Raw genomic sequence first — 24,104 nt, 5'->3', positions numbered from 1 at the left:
TTCGCTGTTTCAGGAAATGCTTTCTTCGGTGCTAGAGACGCATCTGTATAGCCTTGGCCCTGCACTGTCGCCCAAGGGATCCAGTCCTGATCTCTGCTGGGGCGACAGTCCTCGTACATATGTGCCAGGATGGACCTTGGATGCAACCCTACAATCATAAAATGTAAATGCTGAGGTTACATATACAGCTTACCGCCTTGCCACCACTCTGCTGTAATGTAATCTTCTACAGGTTTGTTTTAAATGGGGTGTACAATAGCAATAATAATAATTTTTTCAAAAAGAAAGCATTTTAAAACGACTTATGCAGAACCAGCTATTCGTTTCTCCTATTATGTATTGGCTTTTTAGAGGAAGCAGTGTAGGACTCTTCTTTCTATGGAAATTGGCTGGCTCATAGTGACTTCTACTATTGTTAACATCTTTTAGTGAACCTTCATTTATGCTAGGTACAAACGATGCAATTTTCTGACAGATTTAATGTCAGGTCAATTACAGGTAGTCCCTGACTTACGAACAGCCCAATCTCGTCGCGATTACGTCATTTCCGTGTGGGGGGAGTGTGAAAAGCGGCTTCAAACTCCCCCTGAGTGCCAGCGCGTGTTGCCGTTGCGGCTGCAGTGCTGGACTCACTTCTGAACCGAATCCAACGCTGTCCATCCTCCTCTCTTCGCCACCTTCTGGCTCTTGTGCCTGGCATGCTTCCTGTATGTCACATGACATTCCTGTATGTCATACGACATACAGGAAGCATGCCGTGCACAAGAGCAGTGCTGTACACTAGAGGGAGCAGGAAATGGAGTGGCTAGACAGACGCCATTGGACTCGGGCTGGAAGGTGAGACCAGCACAAAACAGAGGCACAGAGAGGGGAACAAAAACGGAGGCACGGTGGGAACCAAATGGAGGCATGGGGGGAGGCACAAAACAGAGGCGCAGAAGGTGGTGGGCAAACAGAAGCACTGAGAGGGGACATAAAGAGGCACAGAGGTGACAAAGAGAGGCACAAAGGGGGACAAACTGGCATGGGGGGGACAAATGGGCACGGGGGGACACTGGCACAGAGGGGAAACAAAGGCACTGAAGGGGACAAACCGTCGAAGAGTGAGACACTGGAGGCAATGGGGACAGAGATAGCACAGCGTTCAGACTTAAGAACTGATTCAGGTTAAGAACTAACCTACAGTCTCTCTCTTGTTCGTTAACTGGGGACTACCTGTGTTTCCAACATGTCTGATCTGATTTCCGATCCATTTTTCGATAGATTTTCTGTTCATCTCTATGGAAAATCGATCGGAAATCAGATTGGACATGTTGGAAATAATCGATCTGACAGTACATCTGTCAAAAAGTTGAATCGTGTGTGCCTAGCATTAGGCTGTGGAGTTGCAGTAATGTAAAATGTATTTACTTGTTGCCACACTGATCTTATCAACGCAATGGGAAGGGCTAAAGCTCTACAGAGCAGGCTCGTACATACGTGCAACAATTCTGCCCAACTATCGTCCAAACTTTGTCTGTTCAACGACAATTCGGCATTTATATGCGTAGCAAATGACTAGATGAGTGACTGATAGCAGGCGTATTGCCTGATCCAACTGGGGGATCAACTCACACATCTGTTGGGCTGATATTGTGCACTTGGCCACGTGCGAATCGTACTTGTTTTGAAGGTGGCCATTTTGTGCAGTCGTCGTTCTGCTGGCATGCGTCGTATGCAAATGAGTTGGTCTTTCAGTTGGTTTGTGCACGGAAAATGGTCATGCAATCACTTGGTTATGTGGACGGTCATGTTGTGGAGGTGGTCACATACTTTGTTGAAGGTATGTATGAGCCTTGAACCACTTAATGACAAGCAGACTTATAAAAACATCCTGCTAGAGCCTCTTAACGGCTCCAGGACGTTTTTATAAGTCAAACAGTGCTGCTGCTGTTGTGCGCATGCACGTGCGTGCTCCCATGTGTTCACCTGAATTCTCACGCGCGTGCACGTGAGGTTAGTGGGAAAAAAGCACCATAGAAAAAAATACACCTTTATTTTCAAATAATATATTGTCACCATACTTTGTACTAGGGACATAATTAAAATCTTGTGATAACCAGAACAAACAGGCAGATAAAATGTGTGGGTTTTATGTACAGTAGCAGTGTTTATATTAAAAGTATAGGGGATGAAATTGGAGAAATAGTGTATTTTTTTATGTTTTCCTGGTTTTTCCCTTGAAAATGCGTAGAAAATAAAGTAATTACTGAAAACAAATATCAACCCCAAAAAAGCCTAATTGGTGGTGAAAAAAACAAGATAAAGATCATTTCATTGTGATTAGTAGTGATTAAGCTATTGGCAAATGAGAGATGAGTACTGAAAGGTAAAAACCGCTTTGGGGTGAAGTGGTTAATAAAACGGGGCTTTCATCTGAACCGACAGGCTTCAGTCAGCTAGTTATTTTTGTGTGTGCGGTTTTCCGGCTTATAGAATTGCATTAGACCTGTCAGTCCATTTCAGCATCTATCAGATTCACTTGCTGTCTATTTCGATTGAAACCGCATACTATTTGCTTGTAATTTGCATCCATGCAAGCTGAATTAATTAGCACGTCATTTACCAACTCTAGCTTCTTATCTTTTGCTTCCTGTTCTGATTGAAATATCTGCTTTTACTATAGGGCCTTCTGAAGACAAAATTTCTTCACCGACTTCGATATATTTTGGAAGTAGTAAGACCTCCGCCTTCTACAGTTCTGAACATCTTAGAGATTCTGACAAGGGTGGCCCGTCATTCTGCAGCAGCCTGCAGCCAGGTAAGAACTGCTTGCACCTAAACTGACACTAAATGTGACTGGCCATCTTGCTTGTGATATCATAACTATGCATAGAACAGGGGGACTTCAGAGCAATTTTGAGTCTCCTGCGCTTTGTGTCACTTCAGCTCGCCAATAGGAATAGTTAAGTGTCAGGGATAATACATTTCTAATTTCTGCTCTGTTTATAACAGGTCAGTGAAATCCATCTGAATGTAATTGGGAAGTGACCATAATCATGACTAACTCCAGTTAACTCCTCAGCCTATTTTTGATGAGTGCTTAAAGCGGACCTCCGGTGTAAAAATAAAACCCACATTATCAGCACAGGCAGCAGAAGTTATAACGAGGTAGCAGGAAAACATGCCTAAAAATTAAGATTAGCCATGGTGATTTTCTGCCTTTACAAAGACTGGTAAGAGATTGCAGTGGCGTACCTTGGGCATTTTGACACCCGGTGCTGGGTATTAAGACACCCCCGCCCAAAAAAAAAAGAAAAAAAAAGCGACTGTGTAGGCCAGGTGTAGGCTCCCCCCAACCCAAAAGTTGGCCTCAGTATAGGTAGCGAGCAAAAAATGGGTGCGGCTATAACCTGTGGCACGTGAAACAAGCATGCAGCTAATCTTGTCAGCTCTGACAATATTGTCAGAAACCCCTGACCTGCTGCATGCTTGTTCAGGGTCTATGGTTGAAAGAATTAGAGGCAGAGGGCCAGCACGGCAGCCAGTTAACTGGTATTGCTTAAAAGGAGATAAATATGGCAGCATCAATATTAATCTCACCTCGGGTTCCCTTTAATAGTGCAACGCAAAGACAGAGGGCCCAAGTTTTGGTGAACCTTTCCCCAGAAAATTCACATAATTGTGCAGGTTTTCTCAAGAAAATACACGTAATGTGAGCAGATTTGCCCAGAAATTACGTTCAATCATGTCGGCAGATTTGACCAGAAAACATGTTCAATCATGTCGGCAAATTTGACCAAAACACACATTCAATCATGTCGGCAGATTTGACTAGAAAATACGTGCAATTATGTGGCAGATTTGACCAGAAAATAGTTCAATCATGTCGGCAGATTTGCCCAAAAAATACGTGCAATCATGTCGGCAGATTTGCCCAGAAAATACATGCAATCATGTTGGCAGATTTGCCCAGAAAATACATGCAGTCATGTCGGCAGATTTGCCCAGAAAATACATGCAATCATGTCGGCAGATTTGAACAGAAAATACATGCAATCATGTCGGCAGATTTGAACAGAAAATACATGTAATCATGTCGGCAGATTTGAACAGAAAATACATGCAATCATGTCGGCAGATTTGCCCAGAAAATACATGAAATCATGTCGGCAGATTTGCCCAGAAAATACATGCAGTCATGTTGGCAGATTTGCCCAGAAAATACATGCAATCATGTCGGCAGATTTGAACAGAAAATACATGCAATCATGTCGGCAGATTTGAACAGAAAATACATGCAATCATGTGGAAGATTTGACCAGAAAATACATGCAATTATGTGGCAGACCTGGCAAGAAAATACATGCAATCATGTCGGCAGATTTGACCAGAAAATACATGCAATCATGTCGGCAGATTTGACCAGAAAATACATGCAATCATGTGGAAGATTTGACCAGAAAATACATGCAATCATGTCGGCAGATTTGCCCAGAAAATACGTGCAATCATGTCGGCAGAGTTGCCCAGAAAATACATGCAATCATGTCGGCAGATATGCCCAGAAAATACGTGCAATCTTGTCGGCAGATTTGCCCAGAAAATACATGCAGTCATGTCTGCAGATGTCGGCAGATTTGCCCAGAAAATACATGCAATCATGTCGGCAGATTTGAACAGAAAATACATGCAATCATGTGGCAGACCTGGCAAGAAAATACATGCAATCATGTCGGCAGATTTGACCAGAAAATACATGCAATCATGAGGCAGACCTGGCCAGAAAATACATGCAATCATGTCGGCAGATTTGCCCAGAAAATACATGCAATCATGAGGCAGACCTGGCCAGAAAATACATGCAATCATGTCGGCAGATTTGACCTGAAAATACATGCAATCAAGTGGAAGATTTTACCAGAAAATACATGCAATTATGTGGCAGACCTGACCAGAAAATACATGCAATCATGTTGAAGATTTGACCAGAAAATACATGCAATCATGTAGAAGATTTGACCAGAAAATACATGCAATCATGTGGAAGATTTGACCAGAAAATACATGCAATCATGTGGCCGACCTGGCCAGAAACCACTTCAATCATGTAGCAGACCTGGCCAGAACAGTCGATACACCTGCTAATATAAATAAAAAACATTTACTCACCTGAAGCAGCAGCAGGCCTCCTGTCCCGGCCTCTGTCCGGCGCGCAGCTCCCATGATCCTCTGCAGCCAGCCAGCAACTGAAACTCCCACGCTGAGAGCAGGGCTACGGGAAAATGGTGCCCGAAGCCCTGCACTGCAGACTCAAAGTTTCCAGAGCAGGGCTTCAGACGCCATTTTACTGTAGCCCTGCTCTGCCGCTGTCGGAGCTGCGGGCTGCTGCTGTCAGTGAACTAACACGGCGTCTATTAGACGCCGAAAGTCAGTTCACGCTGGGGGGTGCTTTAGGGGTTCTTGGAGAATTTTAGGGGGTGCTTCAGCACCCAAAGCACCGCCACTGCCCCAGTATTGCTAGTATAGGTGCCCCCAATATAGCTAGTATAGTTGCCCTCAGTGTAGGTAATATAGTTGCCCCAGTATAGCTAGTATAGTTGCCCCCAGTAAACTTAGTTTAGTTGCTCCCAGTATAGCGAATACAGTTGCCCCCAGTATAGCTAGTACAGTTGCCCCCAGTATAGCTGGTACAGTTGCCCCCAGTATAGCTGGTACAGTTGCCCCCAGTATAGCTGGTACAGTTGCCCCCAGTATAGCTTTTACCGTTGCCCCCTGTATAGCTGTTACAGTTGCCCCCTGTATAGCTGTTACAGTTGCCCCCTGTATAGCTGTTACAGTTGCCCCCTGTATAGCTGTTACAGTTGCCCCCTGTATAGCTGTTACAGTTACCCCCAGTATAGCGGTTACAGCTGCCCCCAGTATAGCTGTTACAGTTGCCCCCAGTATAGCTGTTACAGTTGCCCCCAGTATAGCTGTTACAGTTGCCCCCAGTATAGCTGGTACAGTTGCCGCCAGTATAGCTGGTACAGTTGCCGCCAGTATAGCTGGTACAGTTGCCCCCAGTATAGCTGGTACAGTTGCCCCCAGTATAGCTGGTGCAGTTGCCCCCAGTATAGCTGGTGCAGTTGCCCCCAGTATAGCTGGTGCAGTTGCCCCCTGTATAGCTGTTACAGTTGCCCCTGTATAGCTGTTACAGTTGCCCCCAGTATAGCTGGTACAGTTGCCCCCAGTATAGCTGGTACAGTTGCCCCCAGTATAGCTGGTACAGTTGCCGCCAGTATAGCTGGTACAGTTGCCGCCAGTATAGCTGGAACAGTTGCCCCCAGTATAGCTGGTACAGTTGCCCCCAGTATAGCTGGTACAGTTGCCCCCAGTATAGCTGGTACAGTTGCCCCCAGTATAGCTGGTACAGTTGCCCCCAGTATAGCTGGTACAGTTGCCCCCAGTATAGCTGGTGCAGTTGCCCCCAGTATAGCTGTTGCAGTTGCCCCCAGTATAGCTGGTGCAGTTGCCCCCAGTATAGCTGGTGCAGTTGGCCCCAGTATAGCTGGTACAGTTGCCCCCAGTATAGCTGGTACAGTTGCCCCCAGTATAGTTGCCCCCAGTATAGTTGCCCCAGTGAAGCTAGTTGCCTCCCGTGAAGTTAGTATAGTTGCCCCAGTATATCTAGTATAGTTGCCCCCAGTATAGCTAGTATAGTTGCCCCTAGTGAAGTCAGTATAGTTGCCCCAGTATAGCTAGTATATTTGCCCCCAGTAAACTTAGTTTAGTTGCCCCCAGTATAGCTAGTACAGTTGCCCCCAGTAAAGCTAGTACAGTTGCCCCCAGTATAGCTAGTACAGTTGCCCCCAGTAAAGCTAGTACAGTTGCCCCCAGTATAGCTAGTACAGTTGCCCCCAGTAAAGCTAGTACAGTTGCCCCCAGTATAGCTAGTACAGTTGCTCCCAGTATAGCTAGTACAGTTGCCCCCAGTATAGCTTGTCCAGTTGCCCCCAGTATAGCTGCCCCCAGTGAAGTTAGTATAGTTGCCCCAGAATAGCTAGTATAGTTGCCCCCAGTAAACGTAGTTTAAATACCCCCAGTATAGCTAGTTTAGTTGCCCCCAGTATAGCTAGTACAGTTGCCCTCACTGTATAGATGCCCCAGGAGGGGGAAGCAGCGTAAGAAGGAAGGTCAGTGGGGGCAGCGACTGGGAGGGGGGCCAGAACCCCCCCTCCCTCACCTGGGAGCCCTCCTTCTGCCTCTCTCCCCCTCCATAGATTACCAGCAAGTGTAGGCTTGGCGGGAGGTGTGCGGAGAATTACTCACCTCACTTCCGCGTTCCAAGCACTGGCAGCGTCATGTCGTCACAGATCTCTGCCTTCAATGCCGCCCACTGTGCTTCCGCTGATCAGGAAGCACAGTGGGCGGCATTGAAGATGGAAACCTGTGACGACATGATGCTGCGCTCCAGCGCTTGGAACGCGGAAATGAGGTGAGTAATTCTCCGCATGCCTCCCAGCCGAGCCTGCACTTGCTGGTAATCTATCGAGGGGGAGAGAGGCAGTAGGAGGGGTCCCAGGTGAGGGAGGGGGGGTTCTGGCCCCTATACTGGGGCACCTATAGCTGGCTACCTATATTGGGGACCCTAATACCTGGCTATACAGGGGGTACCTATACTGTAAGTTTGTTTTTTTGTATTTTTTTTTGGGGGGGGGGGGGGGAGTGAAAAGTTTTGTAGGGGGGCCCAGGGATTTCTAGTTACGACACTGTTCTGTTGCATGGTATAAAATGACAACTGAAGCTAGAGGGATATGGAGGCTGCCGTGTTTATTTGCTTTTAAGCAATACCAGTTGCCTGGCTGTCCTGCTGATCCTCTGCCTCTAATGCTTTTAGCCATAGACCCTGGACAAGCATGCAGCAGATCAGGTGTTTCTGACATTGTCAGGTCTGACACGATAAGCTGCATTCTTGTTTCTGGTGTACTTCAGACACAACTGCAGCCAAATAGATCAGCGGTGCTGCCTGGCAACCAGTATGGTTTAAAAGGAAATAAATATGGCAGCCTCCATATCCCTCTAACTTCAGTTGTCCTTTAAGTGCTGCCTGTGTTTGCATGTATATTTTTCCCAGTCATCCAATTTCCCTCAGCAAACCTAGCACAAGCTGGTAGATCAGGTTGATTTTTATTATTGACTTGAAAGTATGTGTGCTTATTCAGGTGTGGTAGAAACAGAAGTAGATTGTAAGCTTCTTCGATAGCAAGTTAGAAGACTTCATGAAATGTCATTTATATAAATACTGCAAATAATAATGTGTGTTATCATATCTTGCTTTCAGCTTCTGGATTGCCCGCGGTTGGTGGAGACGATCGTGCGCGAGTTCCTGTCATTGCAGTGGACTATGCAAATGGAAACTGAAGACGCCACACTGACTAGTCTGCATGGGGTCCCTTGTTCAGCCGCTATGAAATTTATTCGGGTGTTGGCCTCTTCGAGCCGCCACTCAGCCGCCAGACTAGTACGTATTCTGCCTCCTCCTTATTTGCTATATTTTTTATATAGAAGCATTTCTTTGATAATTATAAGTGGAGAGTATAACGTCCTACTAGAAATGGATTCATTAAGGTGAGCTCACAGAGATGATGTCAGCTTGACCATGTGATACTGTATATCATATCTCACTTTGCTTTCCCTATGGAGAAAAGGTACCTATATACCAGGGGTGTTAAATTGGCCCAAATGTAGGCCACACACAGTAATTATATTTGGCCCGCAAGTGTAAATGTGAGGTTCTATTGTAGCTGCCCCCCCATCCTGTACCCTCCCCCAGCACCGGTATATGCAGAGTAGCGATGAGATAGGAAAACACATTTTTATTGAATATTATGTCAGCATTTAATACTGCTTTAAGTGCTTTTGTAGCCATTTTTGCAGCGGTTTCACTTTTTTTTCTTTTGTGGTTCTGGGTAGTGGCTAGATAGTGTAATGCTTAAAGAGAATCAGTGACGAAGCACCCTCATGTATTTTACAATATATATCAATGGGAAGATGACAGTAAACACCTACCCTGCTCTTTGTTTCAATTTTTCACTACACAGTCTGCCTGTTATCAGCTCTGATAAGAATCCCAGACTGAGCATTCAGTCTGGCTTTGCTCAGGAATCATAGCTGAGTCAATCTTCTGTGATGTCTTTTAAAGCCCAAGCCCGCCCCCTCCTGGCTCTGCTTTCCTGCTATGAGGATACATAGCAGGAAATCAGAGCCACAAGGGGGAAGGCGTGGGCTTGAAAAGACGTTACAGAAGATTGACTCCGCTATAATCATTACAGGCAAAGACAGATTGAATGCTCAGTCTGGGATTTTATCAGGGCTGTCAACAAGCAGGCTAAGCAGTGAAAAATGAAACGGAGAGCAGGGTAGGTGTTTTCTCTAATGTTCCCACTGATATATATGGTAAAATACATAAGTGTGTTTCATCACTGATTTTCTTTAAAGAGACTCCGTAACAAAAATTTCATCCGGTTTTCTTCCATCCTACAAGTTCCAAAATCTATTCTAATGTGCTCTGGCTTACTGCAGCACGTTCTACTATCACCATCTCTGTAATAAATCAACTTATCTCTCTCTTGTCAGACTTGTCAGCCTGTGTCTGGAAGGCTGCCAAGTTCTTCAGTGTTGTGGTTCTATGATGCATCTCCCCCCTCCAGGCTCCTCTCTGCACACTGCCTGTGTGTTATTTAGATTAGTGCAGCTTCTCTCTGCTCTATTATCTTTTACAAGCTGGATAAATCCTCCTCTGAGCTGGCTGGGCTTTCACATACTGAGGAATTACATACAGGCAGCCTGACACTTCAGTGGAAGATAGCTGCAGGGGGAAAGAAACACACAAATGATCTCTTGAGATTAAAAAGGAAGGGTGTATACAGCCTGCTTGTGTATGGATGTATTTTCTATGTGTGGACATACTGTACATCAACCTACTTCCTGTTTTGGTGGCCATTTTGTTTGTTTATAAACAAACTTTTTAAAACTGTTTTTAACCACTTTTAATGCGGCGGGGAGTAGCGAAATTGTGACAGAGGGTAATAGGAGATGTCCCCTAACGCACTGGTATGTTTACTTTTGTGCGATTTTAACAATACAGATTCTCTTTAAAGGCTCTGTCTCTGACACAGGAGACCTGGGTTCAAATCTCGGCTCTGCCTGTTCAGTAAGCCAGCACCTATTCAGTAGGAGACCTTAGGCAAGACTCCCTAATGCTGCTACTGCCTATAGAGAGCGCCCCTAGTGGCTGCAGCTCTGGCGCTTTGAGTCCGCCAGGAGAAAAGCGCGATATAAATGTTATTTGTCTTGTCTATTTGTGTTTTTTGTCTAAAAGCGATTTTCTTTTAAAATGCAATCACTCCAAAAGTGCTGCATGAATTGCGATTTGGATAAATCACATTCGCTCCTGCGGAGTCACCTCCATTGACTTTCATAAGCCGAACGCTTTTGGAATCGTTGGAGATTCCCAAGTGTGGCTGAAACAGCTCCCTTGGGTCTCCTTCCTTACTATTACCATGGGTTTGCTTACAAGGTGAAGGCAGCTTTTTGTACACCATCTATTTATGTGGTTTTGTGAAGCCCTGTGTAGATGTTTAAAAGTCACAGTAAAGGCTTTGGTTGTCCAATCGTTTTGCAGTTGCACACGTTTGACGTGAAGAGCCGCCTGGCCAGATTTGTGGTGCAGGAACCGCAAGACCTTCCCCTGCCGAGAGACGAGGCAGAGAGGCTGACTACTGAGACCTTCCGCCTCTGGGCCATTGCTGCCGGTTACGGACAAGCTTGTGATTTGTACAGGTTAGTTGTGGATCAGCTCTTTACTGACTATCACTGTTTCTCTTCCAGGGAGATAGATAATAGGAGTGCTGTGCAGGTGTTTGTGAATGCCGCACACTGGCCTGTCTGAACCTGCAGTTGGACTGCTGTATTTTTAAAAGGAAACTGAGGTGTGAGACCTATTTATTTCCTTTTAAAGCGGGTCCAAGATGAAAATCTAACTATAACAAGTAACTTGTCTATATATCTTATCTAAAATTTAGATAGTTTACACAGCATATCTAGCTGCAAACAGCTTCAAAGGTTTATGATTATTTATTCCTGTGATACAATGAGGGCAGCCATGTTCTGTTTGTCACACTGTCACAGGCTGAGGGCTGGAGATGCTATCAGCTTGCCTGTGTGTAAATTCAGTCCCCTCTCCTCCTCCTCACTCCTCCCCTCTGCCTCTGAAATCAATGGCTAATAACCTGGTCCACCTTCAGCCCAGACTGAGCTCCCATAAGCCCTTGCTACAGTGCCAAGGCACAAAAGGAGCTGTGGGCGAGGCTTGTTTGGTTCATAGGGAATTAGAGTATTAAAACAAAACAAAAAAAAATATTTGGCTTGAGGAATGCCCTATAAACCAAATGAAAGGAACACAATTATGCGATGGGTAAAAGTTTATCTCTGATCCACTTTAAACAATACCAGTTGCCTGGCAGTCCTGTTGATCTTTCTGGTCGGTATGGTCTAAATCACACCTAATACAAGCATGAACCTAATGTTGTCAGTAATGACATAGACATCTAATCTTCTGCATGCTTGTTTAGGGTCTATGTCTAAAAGTATTAGAGGCAGAGGATCAGCAGGACAGCCAGGCAATGTGCATTATTTAAAAAGAAATAAACATGTCAGCCTCCCATATCCCTCTCACTTTGAGTTCCACTTAAAGTGAACCTAAAGCCAGGCAAAAAAAAATGAGATGAACTCACCTGGGGCTTCCCTCAGCCCCCTGCAGCCCATCGGTGCCCTCGCAGCCCCGCTCCGATGGTCCAGGACCCTCCGACGAACACTTCCGGTTTGGCCGTCACCGGCCGACAAGCATGGGAACGCGAGTGATTGTTCGCGTTCCCAACCTGTATATCGCCCTCTATGCTGCTATTGCGGCCTCCTGCTATTGCGGGGCTGCGAGGGCACCGATCAACTGCAGGGGGCTGAGGGAAGCCCCAGGTGAGTTCATCTCATTTTTTTTGCCTGTCTTTAAGCTTTCCATCACATGGAGTGGAAGTACTTTGTACAAGTCATCAAGGATGATGAAAACACTTTGAGTTGTTTGATTGAATTTATCATTAAAGAGGTACTTTATGAAAAAAATAGTGGTAGGGGAAAAAATAATAAACCAATTCATTGCAAATTGAGACATTAAAAAGTAGATGATCTATCAAGAAATGATTGATACTCACTGTGTAATTCGTTGATGTTTGATCCATCGTGGGCCTGCAGGTCAGCAGCTTTTTTGCTGGGAGACATGGAAGAAAACAGCAAAAACGGCCCTTATATTTAAACATATCCACTGACAATGTGATAGGTTAAAAGCATGGTTTGATTGGCAGTTGCCAACAGCTGTTATCTCCCACAATGCAATGAGGCTCACAGACAGGAAACCGTCAGGACCATGGCCCTGACCGCACACGTGGGAGGGGTTTTACCGCTATATCAGCCACACTATCACTCATGCTGTATTGCATTGTCTGTTTTCAAGCACTCACATCAGAAGTTTTTTGTCTTTCAGAGAGCTGTACCCGGCTGTGATCAGAATCCTCCAGTCTCTGCCCAACATTATTGTGTCCTGTAAAGGGGACAGTTCCTCTGCACACCTCCCCATCCAGAGGGCAGCTGCTGTTGTCACTCTTCTTAGTCACGTTACTCAGACCGCAGGCTGCACAGCTGAGCTGGAAGCCCAGCTACACAGGTAATATGATGGGGAAAGGCCTATATAATTATTATTACTTGTGTTATTGCTCTTAATTCATGTAAAGCATACATGTCAGACTCTGGCCCGTAGACAAAATCTGACCTGCAGCGCCTTCAAATATGGCCTGCAAGTGGTTTCCCTACTTTGCATTGTTTGGCCCACTCTAGAACACCAGGGAAGGTATATTGGAGGTGAAGCCCTATGGGGGACCTGGCGGAAAAGCACTAGACACCAGGCATCTTTTTAGGGGTGGGACCACTAGACACAAGAGAACTGTATAGGGGAGGGAAGGGGCCACTAAACACCAGGGACCTGTATACGGGAGGGAGGACCACTAGGCACCAGGGAACTATATAGGGGAGGGTGGAAGCATTAGACAGACATAAGGTAATTGTACAGGGGAGGGAGGCGGTATAAGACACTAGGGAAGGAACAGAATAGGGGAAATGTATAGGGAAGGAGGGGAGGGGGCACTAGACAACAGGGAACAGTATAGAGGAGGGAGGGGTCACTAGACACAAGGAAACTGTATAGAGGAGGGAGGACCACTAGACACAAGGGAACTGTTTAGGGGAGGGAAGGGGCCACTAAACACCAGGGACCTGTATAGGGGGGAGGACCACTAGACACCAGGGAACTATATAGGGGAGGGTGAAGGCATTAGACACCAGGGAAGGAACTGAATAGGGGAGCTGTATAGGGGTGGGGGAGGGGGCACTAGTCAACAGGGAACTTCATAGGGGAGCCATTAGACACTAGGGAACTTTATAAGGGAAGAAGCTGGCCGCTAGACATAGAGGTTGGCCCATGACCTGGTCTCAGTGTTGAATTTTAGCCCACCTTATGTTTGAGTTTGCCACCCCTGATGTAGAGCCATTATGCAGATACATATTGACATACAAGGGCATTATGGATGCTGTACATGGAAGGTGGGGTGTGCAGCATACATAGTGGGCCTGTTGGGGCACAATTCTGAGTCCAGCCCTGCTATCTTGCTCTGGATAATTGTTAGACTGGTATAGGATCACCAAACACAAAACACAATAATTCGGCCTCCAGCAATCACTGGAAGCTTAATTATATCATTCCCCACTATCCACAGCGTCCTGGAGGGGGAATAGTATTTAACACGGCCCGGACTTCTGCAGAAGCAGGATCAGCCATATACCGGCTGTATCCTGCGCCGATTTCAAATGTCTGCCACGGGACAGCCACAGATGCTTCTCCTGGCTTTAGAGTGCACCCTAGAAGCTGCAGCTCAAGCAATTTGAGACCACCAGGAGAAAAGCGCAATATAAACGTTATTTGTAGTTCTCTGGCGGAGCTCCTACGTTGGGTGTACATGACCTTGAGAATACCCTTCTCACTGCACACCTGGATAAACCCTTGTCAGTGTTGTATTCAGCCCTTTTATCCAAAAATGGCGAAAAAATCCTTCGTTGCCAAGAAAAATGGAACATAGACATTCCAGGACTAGATAATACAGACTGGGATGATATCCTGGAGGATTTTATAAAGCTTCCAATCTCAGCTAGGGATAGATTAATCCAAGTTAAATTTCTCCACAGGACATACTTAACCCCGGTTAGGATGCACAATATTTGCGATAACAATGCTGCGCTCTGCCAGAGGTGCTCTGCCGAGAATGGCACGTTTTATCATATGTTTTGGAGCTGTATCAAAATACAGATGTTTTGGACGAATGTATTTGCTATTTTAAATGAAATTATAGAAACTCACCTTGATTGCACACCCAAATTGGCGTTATTGGGAGTATTTGAGGAACCCTCATGTAACAAGTATGTACAATATTTAATTCGTATTCTCTGCTTCTATGCACGTAAAGAGATTTTAAGAGTCTGGAAAGGAGATGCTATTCCCTCTATAAACATGTGGAAGCGCACTGTCAATCGTGCTCTCCCACTATACCAATTAACATATAAAAACCGTAACTGCCCACTAAGATTTCATAAAATATGGGCACCATGGTGTGACAACATACAAACAACAGGCTCGAACGAGGAAAACTGATAGGATGTATACATCCTTGAACTATTACAAGCATTGGTAGGGACTACTTGGGACTTCTTAGGGTGTGGCCGGGAGGCGGATCCAGAGTCGATCGTTCCTTTTCTTATTCCCCTCTTTCTTCCTTCTTAATCTCTTCTTAATCTCTCTCTGTATGCTGTGCCCCCATTGCATACTCACATGCTACCTCTAAATCATGACTGGCTCATAATGTATGAGATAATACCTAACCGTGTAATTCATTAGTAGTGTAATAAACACAATACCATGTTTATGTGCTAATATAACTCATGCAGGTTGATGGTACATTTTGCCATTTTGATTGCTGGAAGGTGCAATATGTGTGTAACAATGCTGTTATGATCTCCTACATGTGGGAGCACGGTGGTACATACTATGTACATTTCTTTGTATACCTTGTGTTGGTGTTTGAAAATAAAAATGATTTGTTAAAAAAAAATAAACGTTATTTGTCTTGCATGATTTGTGTAGCACGTCTGTGGACTCGGAACCCCAGATTCCTCCTCCTCCGGTGTCCTGGGACAATGTCGCTGGGTTACTGCCCATAGTGGAAGGATGTCTGATGAGATGCCTGGAAGAGATTTCACATGCTGGAACGTGGTGCCTGCTGCAGCCTCTCATTATTACATCAATCAATTTCCTGGCGTCGCACTATCAGGCCGGTCACCGCCAGGTAAGTGCAAATCGCAGCTGTAATCAGCAAATATGCCTACATACAGTGACTTGCAAAAGTATTCGGCCCCCTTGAAGTTTTCCACATTTTGTCACATTACTGCCACAAACCTGAATCAATTTTATTGGAATTCGACATGAAAGACCAACACAAAGTGGTGTACACGTGAGAAGTGGAATGAAAATCATACATGATTCCAAACATTTTTTAAAATAAATAACTGCAAAGTGGTGTGTGCGTAATTATTCAGCCCCCTTTGGTCTGAGTGCAGTCAGTTGCCCATAGACATTGCATGATGAGTGCTAATGACTAAATAGAGTGCACCTGTGTGTAATCTAATGTCAGTACAAATACAGCTGCTCTCCGTCACGGCCTCAGACGTTGTCTAAGAGAATATTGGGAGCAACAACACCATGAGGTCCAAAGAACACACCAGACAGGTCAGGGATCAAGTTATTGAGAAATTTAAAGCAGGCTTAGGCTACAAAAATATTTCCGAAGCCTTGAACATCCCACAGAGCACTGTTCAAGCGATCATTCACAAATGGAAGGAGTATGGCACAACTGTAAATCTACCAAGACATGGCCGTCCACCTAAACTCACAGGCCGAACAAGGAGAGTGCTGATCAGAAATGCAGTCAAGAGGCCCATGGTGACTCTGGACGAGCTGCAGAGATCTACAGCTCAGGTGGGGGAATCTGTCCATAGGACAACTATTAGTCATGCACTGCACAATGTTGGCTCTTATGGAAGAGTGACAAGAAGAAAGCCATTGTGAACAGAAAAACATAACAAGTCCCGTTTGCAGTTTGCCACCAGCCATGTGGGGGACACAGCAAACATGTGGAAGAAGGTGCTCTGGTCAGATGAGACCAAAATGGAACTTTTTGGCCAAAATGCAAAATGCTATGTGTGACTGTAAAATAACACTGCACATCACTCAGAACACACCATCCCCACTGTCAAATATGGTGGTGGCAGCATCATGCTCTGTGGGTGCTTCTCTTCAGAAGGGGCAGGGAAGCTGGTCAGAGTTGATGGGAAGATGTATGGAGCCAAATACAGGGCAATCTTGGGAGAAAACCTCTTGGAGTCTGCAAAAGACTTGAGACGGAGGCGGAGGTTCACCTTCCAGCAGGACAACGACCCTAAACATAAAGCCAGGGCAACAATGGGATGGTTTAAAACATATCCATGTGTTAGAATGGCCCAGTCAAAGTCCAGATCTAAATCCAATCGAGAATCTGTGGCAAGATCTGAAAACTGCTGTTCACTAACACTGTCCATCTAATCTGACTAAGCTGGAGCTGTTTTGCAAAGAATAATGGGCAAGGATTTAAGTCTCTAGATGTGCAAAGCTGGTAGAGACATACCCTAAAAGACTGGCAGCTGTAATTGCAGCAAAAGGTGGTTCTACAAAGTATTGACTCAGGGGGACGAATAATTATGCACACCCCTCTTTGCAGTTATTTATTTGTAAAAAATGTTTGAAATCATGTATAATTTTCGTTCCACTTCTCACATGTACACCACTTTGTATTGATCTTTCACGTGGAAAACTTCAAGGGGGCTCAATACTTTTGCAAGCCACTGTATATGTTCTGCAGTGTATCAAAGGGTCCCAGTTCCTGCTGTCCTGTTGATAAAAGCCCAATTACAGGATTTTTTTAAATTTAGTTTTATATGGGTTGGAAAGAGTTTAAAATTTCTGTTTTTTGTTGCTGTCTGTTTACCAATTGGAGAGATTTTCACTTCAATCCTGTACCTGGAAACCCCATAGAGCTTTGTGGCGAATCAAGTAAAAACTGCACTGTGTTTAACATTGCCGCCTACAGAAGCAAAAATATTAAGGGCAAGGAGGCGGGGGGTGTTTACTGTTAGGTGTGCGTGCATGTGGGGTCAGGCATACCCATTTTCTTTCACTCTTTAAGGGATTTTTCACTACCTGTCTGGACAGGAAGTAATGGTAAGTCTCAAAGATGGCAAAAAAAGAGAGTTTTTAATCCCTTAGCTTGTTTTTATTAAAGAAAATTATTAGATTGCTGGGAATTCAGCTTTTGTAAAAAAAAAGTGTTTCCAGTCACAGAAAGGAGACTGAGAAGCTTTTAAAATGACAACCATTAGGCTGCACTTGAGAAGGCGTTTTACCAATACGGTGGTGTGCTAGTCATAGATTCTGGTAAGCGTACAGTGAACATGGTGGTGTACTAGTCATATATTCTGGTAGGTGTACAGCCAGCCTGGTAAGCGTACAAAGAACGAGGTGGTGTGCTAGTCATAGATTCTGGTAAGCGTACTATTGAATATGGTGGTGTGCTAGTCATAGATTCTGGTAAGGCTACTTTCCCACTAAGACGTTGCGTTTTAGGGGATGTTATGGTCGCATAACGTGCCCCTAACGCAACGCATGGTGGTGTTGAAGTTGGACGTTAGATTGAGCTGCGTTATGCAGCTCTCTAAGCAGCCGCTCCAGGTTAGTGATAGGAAGTCCGGATCTTTTTAAGGATTCGGATCATTTGAATCGGATCATTGAAAAGATCCGGATCTTTGAACCGAATCATTTTACTAGGGAAGCAGACTGGGTGAAATGATTAGCAGGACAGGACTTTCCCTGCACTGTACATTCTGTATGTTCCTGTTTCCTCCAGACAGACATCCACTGTGAATCGAATCTTTCATTGTGATGATTCGGATGATTCGACTCACAAAAAAGATCTGGATCAAATGAAGGATTGTTCATGATCCGGACAACACTACAGTCCTACCACGAGTCTCTGCAGTGCAGTGAATATTAATTAGCCATGTGGCTGGCCGCGGAGGAGGAGGGGAGACCTCCTCCTCCAACATTACTGAGCATGTGCAAGCAGTCTAACGTGGCTTAGCCCAGTATAACGTACAGCATGCAGCACTTCGTTTACACGTGCTGCATTACTATGTAACCCAACGTGGGCACTGTGAACAGCACAATTCATTTTACAGTGCTGTGAGTTAGGCTGCGTTACTGGCTGCTGTAACGTGGGACTTTAACGTCCCACTGTGAAACCAGCCTAAGCATACAGTGAATATGGTGGTGTACTAGTCATATATTCTGGTAGGTGTACAGCCAGCCTGGTAAGCGTACAAAGAACGAGGTGGTGTGCTAGTCATAGATTCTGGTAAGCGTACAGTGAATATGGGGGATAGGGGGTTGGGAGGCATGTGCAATAAGTTCAACAAACAACCTTTGTTATAAAAATGTAAAAAACTTTAATTCATTTTTCAAAATACATTTAAAAATGTCCCACACATAATGCAGCCAGTTACTCAGCACAACCACAGCTCACATATCCACATACACCCACTCCTGACTGAGACCACCTAATGTGGTCAGGGATCCCAAAAATGTTGTAGCCAGAGTAATGTAGCCCAATGTAAATGTCCTGCTTGATTGGAGCAATGATGCAAGCTACTGCGATAGAAAAAAGCAGCCTAGTAACAGGTGTTAAACAGCATATAGAGTTGAATGTATGACCCAGGAAAAAGGGCCAAATCTTGGATTAGTAAAGAAGTTCATACAAGCAGCAGCAATTGGCAGCAAGGGTATACCATACACATAGATAGTTCATGCGGCAATATCAGCAAAATGAAAGCCGTATACTGTACCCACTCCGGGCGGCGGTATTCACAAATTATGGTTTGTATTCCTAGTCCCTCAACCCACTGCCGGAGCTCGTGGCTAGGGTAGAGACATTGCAGTCCAAGATAATCCACCTGCTATGATGTAAAGTCCGGGCTGTTCATCCACTGGTTGGCACCTGCAGCAGCTGGTGGATTGCAAAATCGGAGGGTAGCCGGCGGCACTCAGCGGAACCCCAAGGAGCAACAGAGGGTGAGGACAGAGAACAGCGGAGGGCAGATCTGGCTCAGCACCATGTGCGGCATTCAGAGCACGCCAGACGCTCTGACATGTTTCGCCGGAACTTCCGGCTTTTTCAAAGGGAGGCGTGACTACACGTTATGTCTATGCCCTGCCTAAATACCCCACACGCAGCCATCCAGATAGGCGAGCGTGTGCGTCATCCACCCCCAGAGGAGTCGCAGCCAATCGAGCACTATGAGTAGGAGCTGAGACAAAGTGTAAACAGCTAGTGGTGTGCTAGTCATAGATTCTGGTAAGCGTACTATTGAATACGGTGGTGTGCTAGTCATAGATTCTGGTAAGCGTACAGTGAATATGGTGGTGTGCTAGTCATAGATTCTGGTAAGCGTACCGTGAATACAGTGGTGTGCTAGTCATAGATTCTGGTAAACGTACCGTGAATACAGTGGTGTGCTAGTCATAGATTCTGGTAAGCGTACTATTTAATACAGTGGTGTGCTAGTCATAGATTCTGGTAAGCGTACAGTGAATACTGCGGTTTGCTAGTCATAGACTCTCTGGTAGGTGTACACCCAGCCTGGTAAGTGTACAGTGAACACGGTGGGGCACTAGTTATAGATTCTGGTAAGCGTACAGTGAACATGGTTGTGCGCTAGTCATAGATTTTGGTAGGTGTACTCCCAGCCTGGTAAGCATACAGTGACTATGATGGTGCACTGGTCATAGATTCTGGTGGGCGTAGAATGAACATGGCGGTGCGCTAGTCATAGATTCTCGTAACTGTCATCAAAAAAAAAAAGTCCTTTGAGTTTATTGTTCGAACTGATAATGTAATCTACACATTTTAACCTATTTTGGTTCCTGGACGTAGAAACTACGTCCAGGAACCATGCGCGCTCCGGCGGCCGATCGCACGCGTGCTCCCGGCCCGCGGTTCGTTAGCCAGGCAATCAGTGAATCGGGCTATGGTGCCCGATCACTGATTCCTCTCCCTCGCTGAAAAAGCGACAGCTTCTCTCGGAAGCTGCGCCTTTTCTGGCTGTTACCTCCCCCATGCGTCGCTCTAAGCATATGTTACGCTTAGAGTGACGTCATGTAAACAAACTAATGGCCGCCATCTTGTGGCCAAAAAGTAAAACTACAACTAAAAACTAAAAAAAAAATAAAAATCAACACACATTTACATTATAAACCTATAGTTTACATCCCACCCTCCCAAAACTACCCAAATAAAATGTTTAATATAAAAAAAACAAAAAAACATTACAATAAAAAAAACCATGTAAATATCTACCTAAGGGTGTAAACTTTTTAAATATCAATGTAAAGATGATATATTTCTATATTTTTTTTATTTTAAACTTGTAAATAGTGATAGATGCAAAACGGAAAAAATGCACCTTTATTTCCAAATAAAATACTGTTGTCATACATTGTGATAGGGACATAATTTCAACAGTGTAATAACCGGGACATATGGGCAAATACAATACGTGAGTTTTAATTATGGAGGCATGTATTATTTTAAAACTATAATGGCTGAAAACTGAGAAATAATGATTTTTTCCGTTTTTTTCTTATTTTCCCTGTTAAAATGCATTTACAGTAAAGTGGCTCTTAGCAAAATGTACCCCCCAAAGAAAGCCTAATTGGTGGCGGAAAAAACAAGATATAGATCAGTTCATTGTGATAAGTAATGATAAAGTTATAGGCTAATGAATGGGAGGTGAACATTTCTCTAGTGAAAACGACGGAACGCGAATGGGTTAAACAATTGCAAAATTCAGAACAATTGAATTTTTTTAACAAATCTATTTGTATCTATTCGATCTTCTGACTATGCTGTTTGGTAAAATGATCACAGTTGATGGGATCCATCACAACTATTTGATCGTTTCCATGCCATGTTTCCTCTGTGCAGCCCTCTGTGAATCCCGTCTCCTGTAATGAGGATCTGGAGAAGTTGACTAAAAATACTCTGCTGCCATTTCTGAATCATCCATCCGTACAGCCCATGTGGGACTCACTCAGGTAACACATTCCACAGAAACGCACTAGATTATTCCTGATGAATTAAAGTGTAACCCCAGTCAAAACATTATTTTTGATTTTTGCTTTTGATTGAATGGAGAAAAGTTAGAACCACTGTCACAAAAGTAAGAGCCAGTGAGCCATCTGTGGCACCGCAGTAAGGCCTTATTGCCACTAGAGGGCAGGAACTGTTTGGTGCACCAGAATATATGGCCACTTGTGATATGCAACACACAACAAGTAGAGAAAGAAAGCTCATTTGAACTGGTGAATAGGTTCAACCAATATACAGTCCTATAACATAACACTCAGTTTTAGTGGATAAACTATACACTCATTTTATTTAGCAAAGTATCCACAAAAATTGTTCCTCCAGGCCACAGTTCCCCAACCCTGTCCTCAAGGCCCACCAACAGTACATGTTTTGCAGAAAACCACAAACATTCACAGGTGAGGTAATTCGTGTCTCAGCAGAGCTGATTAACTACCTCTGAGGATTTCCACAAAACATGCACTGTTGGTGGGCCTTGAGGACATGGTTGGGGAACACTTTTTCAGGCAAAGACGTCATCACAGAAACAGTGCCTTGAACCTGGGCAGCTGTAGAAAATCCTGAGCACAGTCGACAAGGCAACAGGGAATGCAAATACGGCTTTATAGACAGTTTGTATTTGCATACATTTTATGTGTTGAGCCTTGTTGTTTGGGAACAACCACTGCAGTCACCTAAAGGAACTACCGAATACAAGACGACCTCGTGTTTAAGTCGACTACAATATTCAACCTTCTTAAGCTGGAATTTTTTATTGACTAAAGTATAAGTCTTCCAAGCAAAGTTAATGGCTGCACTTGGGGCTTCAAGAGGGGTTAATGACTGCACTGCATACAGTATTGCAGCTATTAACTCCCTCCTGTCCCTTGAGTGCAGCCAATACCTCACCCAGGCCCCCAAGTGCTGCAATTATTCATTCCCTTTTATGCAGCCCAGTATTTCTCCACTGCCACTTTCCTTGTTAATTGTTGTTGGCAGGACTTACAGACCTGTGTTTTCTTGGCATTTCTTTTCCCCAAAGTATCACTTACCACAGGGTAAATTGCTGCAAATGGGAATGTCACTATTAGTACACACATCACTCAGTGTGCTCAGTGTTGCCTGTGACTCGTGTATAAGTCGACCCCCATACTTTCATGAAGTGAATCAGACCTACATTTCTAGACTTCTACTCAGGTATATACAGTATATGTACATAAAAAGCAGATATGAGTTTAGTTAGAATATTTTTTCCTTCAGATGGTTAGTCTTACAGAAAACCTTTTATGTTTTTGGGTTTTTAATTTTTTTTTTAAATTTCTCTTTTTCTACCTATCCTGTGCCTTCAGATCTTGCTCAGCAGTGTGCAACCCACTAACCTGCTCCCCTCTGCCTGAGTCTGTCAGCAGCATCGTGACTCTAGGTTGTGCTGAAGGTAAACCATCGCTCAGCCTGCCTGGGAAAAGCTCACCGTTCCCCTTACTGACCGCCGTGCTGAACCTCGTCTGCACTATCACCAATGTCCACAAGGGGCTGGTCGGCAAGGTGAATACTAGTTTATAACTTACAGCAAGTTGACTAAGTAGACCACATATTTTTCAATGATCACTCGATTGTTTTTGTTCAGTTGATAATACAATCATAATTACAGTCAATATGATAATCATTTATTTACGCAGACTAAAAACCAATATTGCAGATCTATTTTTCGATTGATTTTAGCCCTTAATGTCAATTGTAATATCGTTCAAAAACAAAACCGATTGATAGTTGTGTAGTGTATGGCCAGCTGTAGTTCTATTTTCTAGATGACAGAAATGACATTTTGAACGTTCACATGATAGTATTGCATTTATTCAAAGCAAAGTGTAAAACAACCCTGACAACTTATCTAGATGTATTTAAAATAGAGTGAGTAAAGTATGCCTGTTTAAAAAGAAACTAGTTAAGTGCCCATATGCAAGTCACTTTTTCACCTAAGTATTCTCCTAGGAGATAACTTTTTATCTTCTAACTACTTGCAGATGGCAGTAGTTGAAATCTATGCCCTGCTTGTGTCCTGTTGTTCCTGCCAGGGCGTAGATTTCAGCTACTCTTGCCGCGTGAAGCCGTCCCTCTTGCTGTTTGGGCTGCTGTGACGTCACTGCAGCCCGATCATTCTGCTTTCTTGCTGACAGTAGAGCTTCGTGCGCTGCTCAGGAGCTGATTTCATTGGCTCCTGACCTTGTAATCACTGTGAGCCTATCACAGTGATCAGAGTGCCATTCCAGGAGTTAAAAAAGTCTCTCGTCCTTAAAGTGAGATAAAACTCTGCCATAACATTCAATAAAAAATGTGTTTTCCTACCTTTTATCACCCATTCAGTCACCATATTTGCTTTTGTGCACTAGTACTATTGTCTGTTTACAAATGACAAGTTCCCAAAGTAAAGTTTATCTGCTTTGAAAGTTACATGTTACATGTTATTGCATAGCTGCTGTATTTATGTATTAAAATCTAGTGATCATTTCTCACCTTTCTCTGCATCTCCGCTCAGTGCAGTTCAGTTTCAGCAGCTGCTGGCTGTATACTAATTGCAACTTAACAAAGAAACATAAACAAAAGATAATGTTATCGCCTCTTTGGATGCAGCCCAAAGCTGCCCACTAAAGCAAAGAGCTCTCCACTGAAGAATAAAGTGCTGTGTTTACCAGTTTGAACGCTGTTCTGCCACAATTTTTT

The 24,104-nt window shown here is 44.3% G+C and overlaps 1 protein-coding gene across 1 annotated transcript in view; it reads left to right on the top strand.

Moving 5' to 3' along the window:
* RPAP1 (RNA polymerase II associated protein 1) overlaps positions 1-24,104 on the top strand; it is a 101,840-nt gene that overhangs the window by 51,370 nt on the left and 26,366 nt on the right. The window contains exons 13-19 of the mRNA XM_068254291.1: positions 2,666-2,800; positions 8,303-8,482; positions 10,646-10,803; positions 12,557-12,736; positions 15,260-15,461; positions 21,243-21,352; positions 22,733-22,928. Coding sequence (XP_068110392.1) covers positions 2,666-2,800; positions 8,303-8,482; positions 10,646-10,803; positions 12,557-12,736; positions 15,260-15,461; positions 21,243-21,352; positions 22,733-22,928 — 1,161 coding nt within the window. The remainder of the gene's footprint in view (positions 1-2,665; positions 2,801-8,302; positions 8,483-10,645; positions 10,804-12,556; positions 12,737-15,259; positions 15,462-21,242; positions 21,353-22,732; positions 22,929-24,104) is intronic.

This window comes from Hyperolius riggenbachi, chromosome 9, assembly GCF_040937935.1.
Source record: "Hyperolius riggenbachi isolate aHypRig1 chromosome 9, aHypRig1.pri, whole genome shotgun sequence".
In the NCBI taxonomy this organism is placed as follows: domain Eukaryota; kingdom Metazoa; phylum Chordata; class Amphibia; order Anura; family Hyperoliidae; genus Hyperolius; species Hyperolius riggenbachi.
This window is presented reverse-complemented; position numbering and strand designations above follow the sequence as displayed.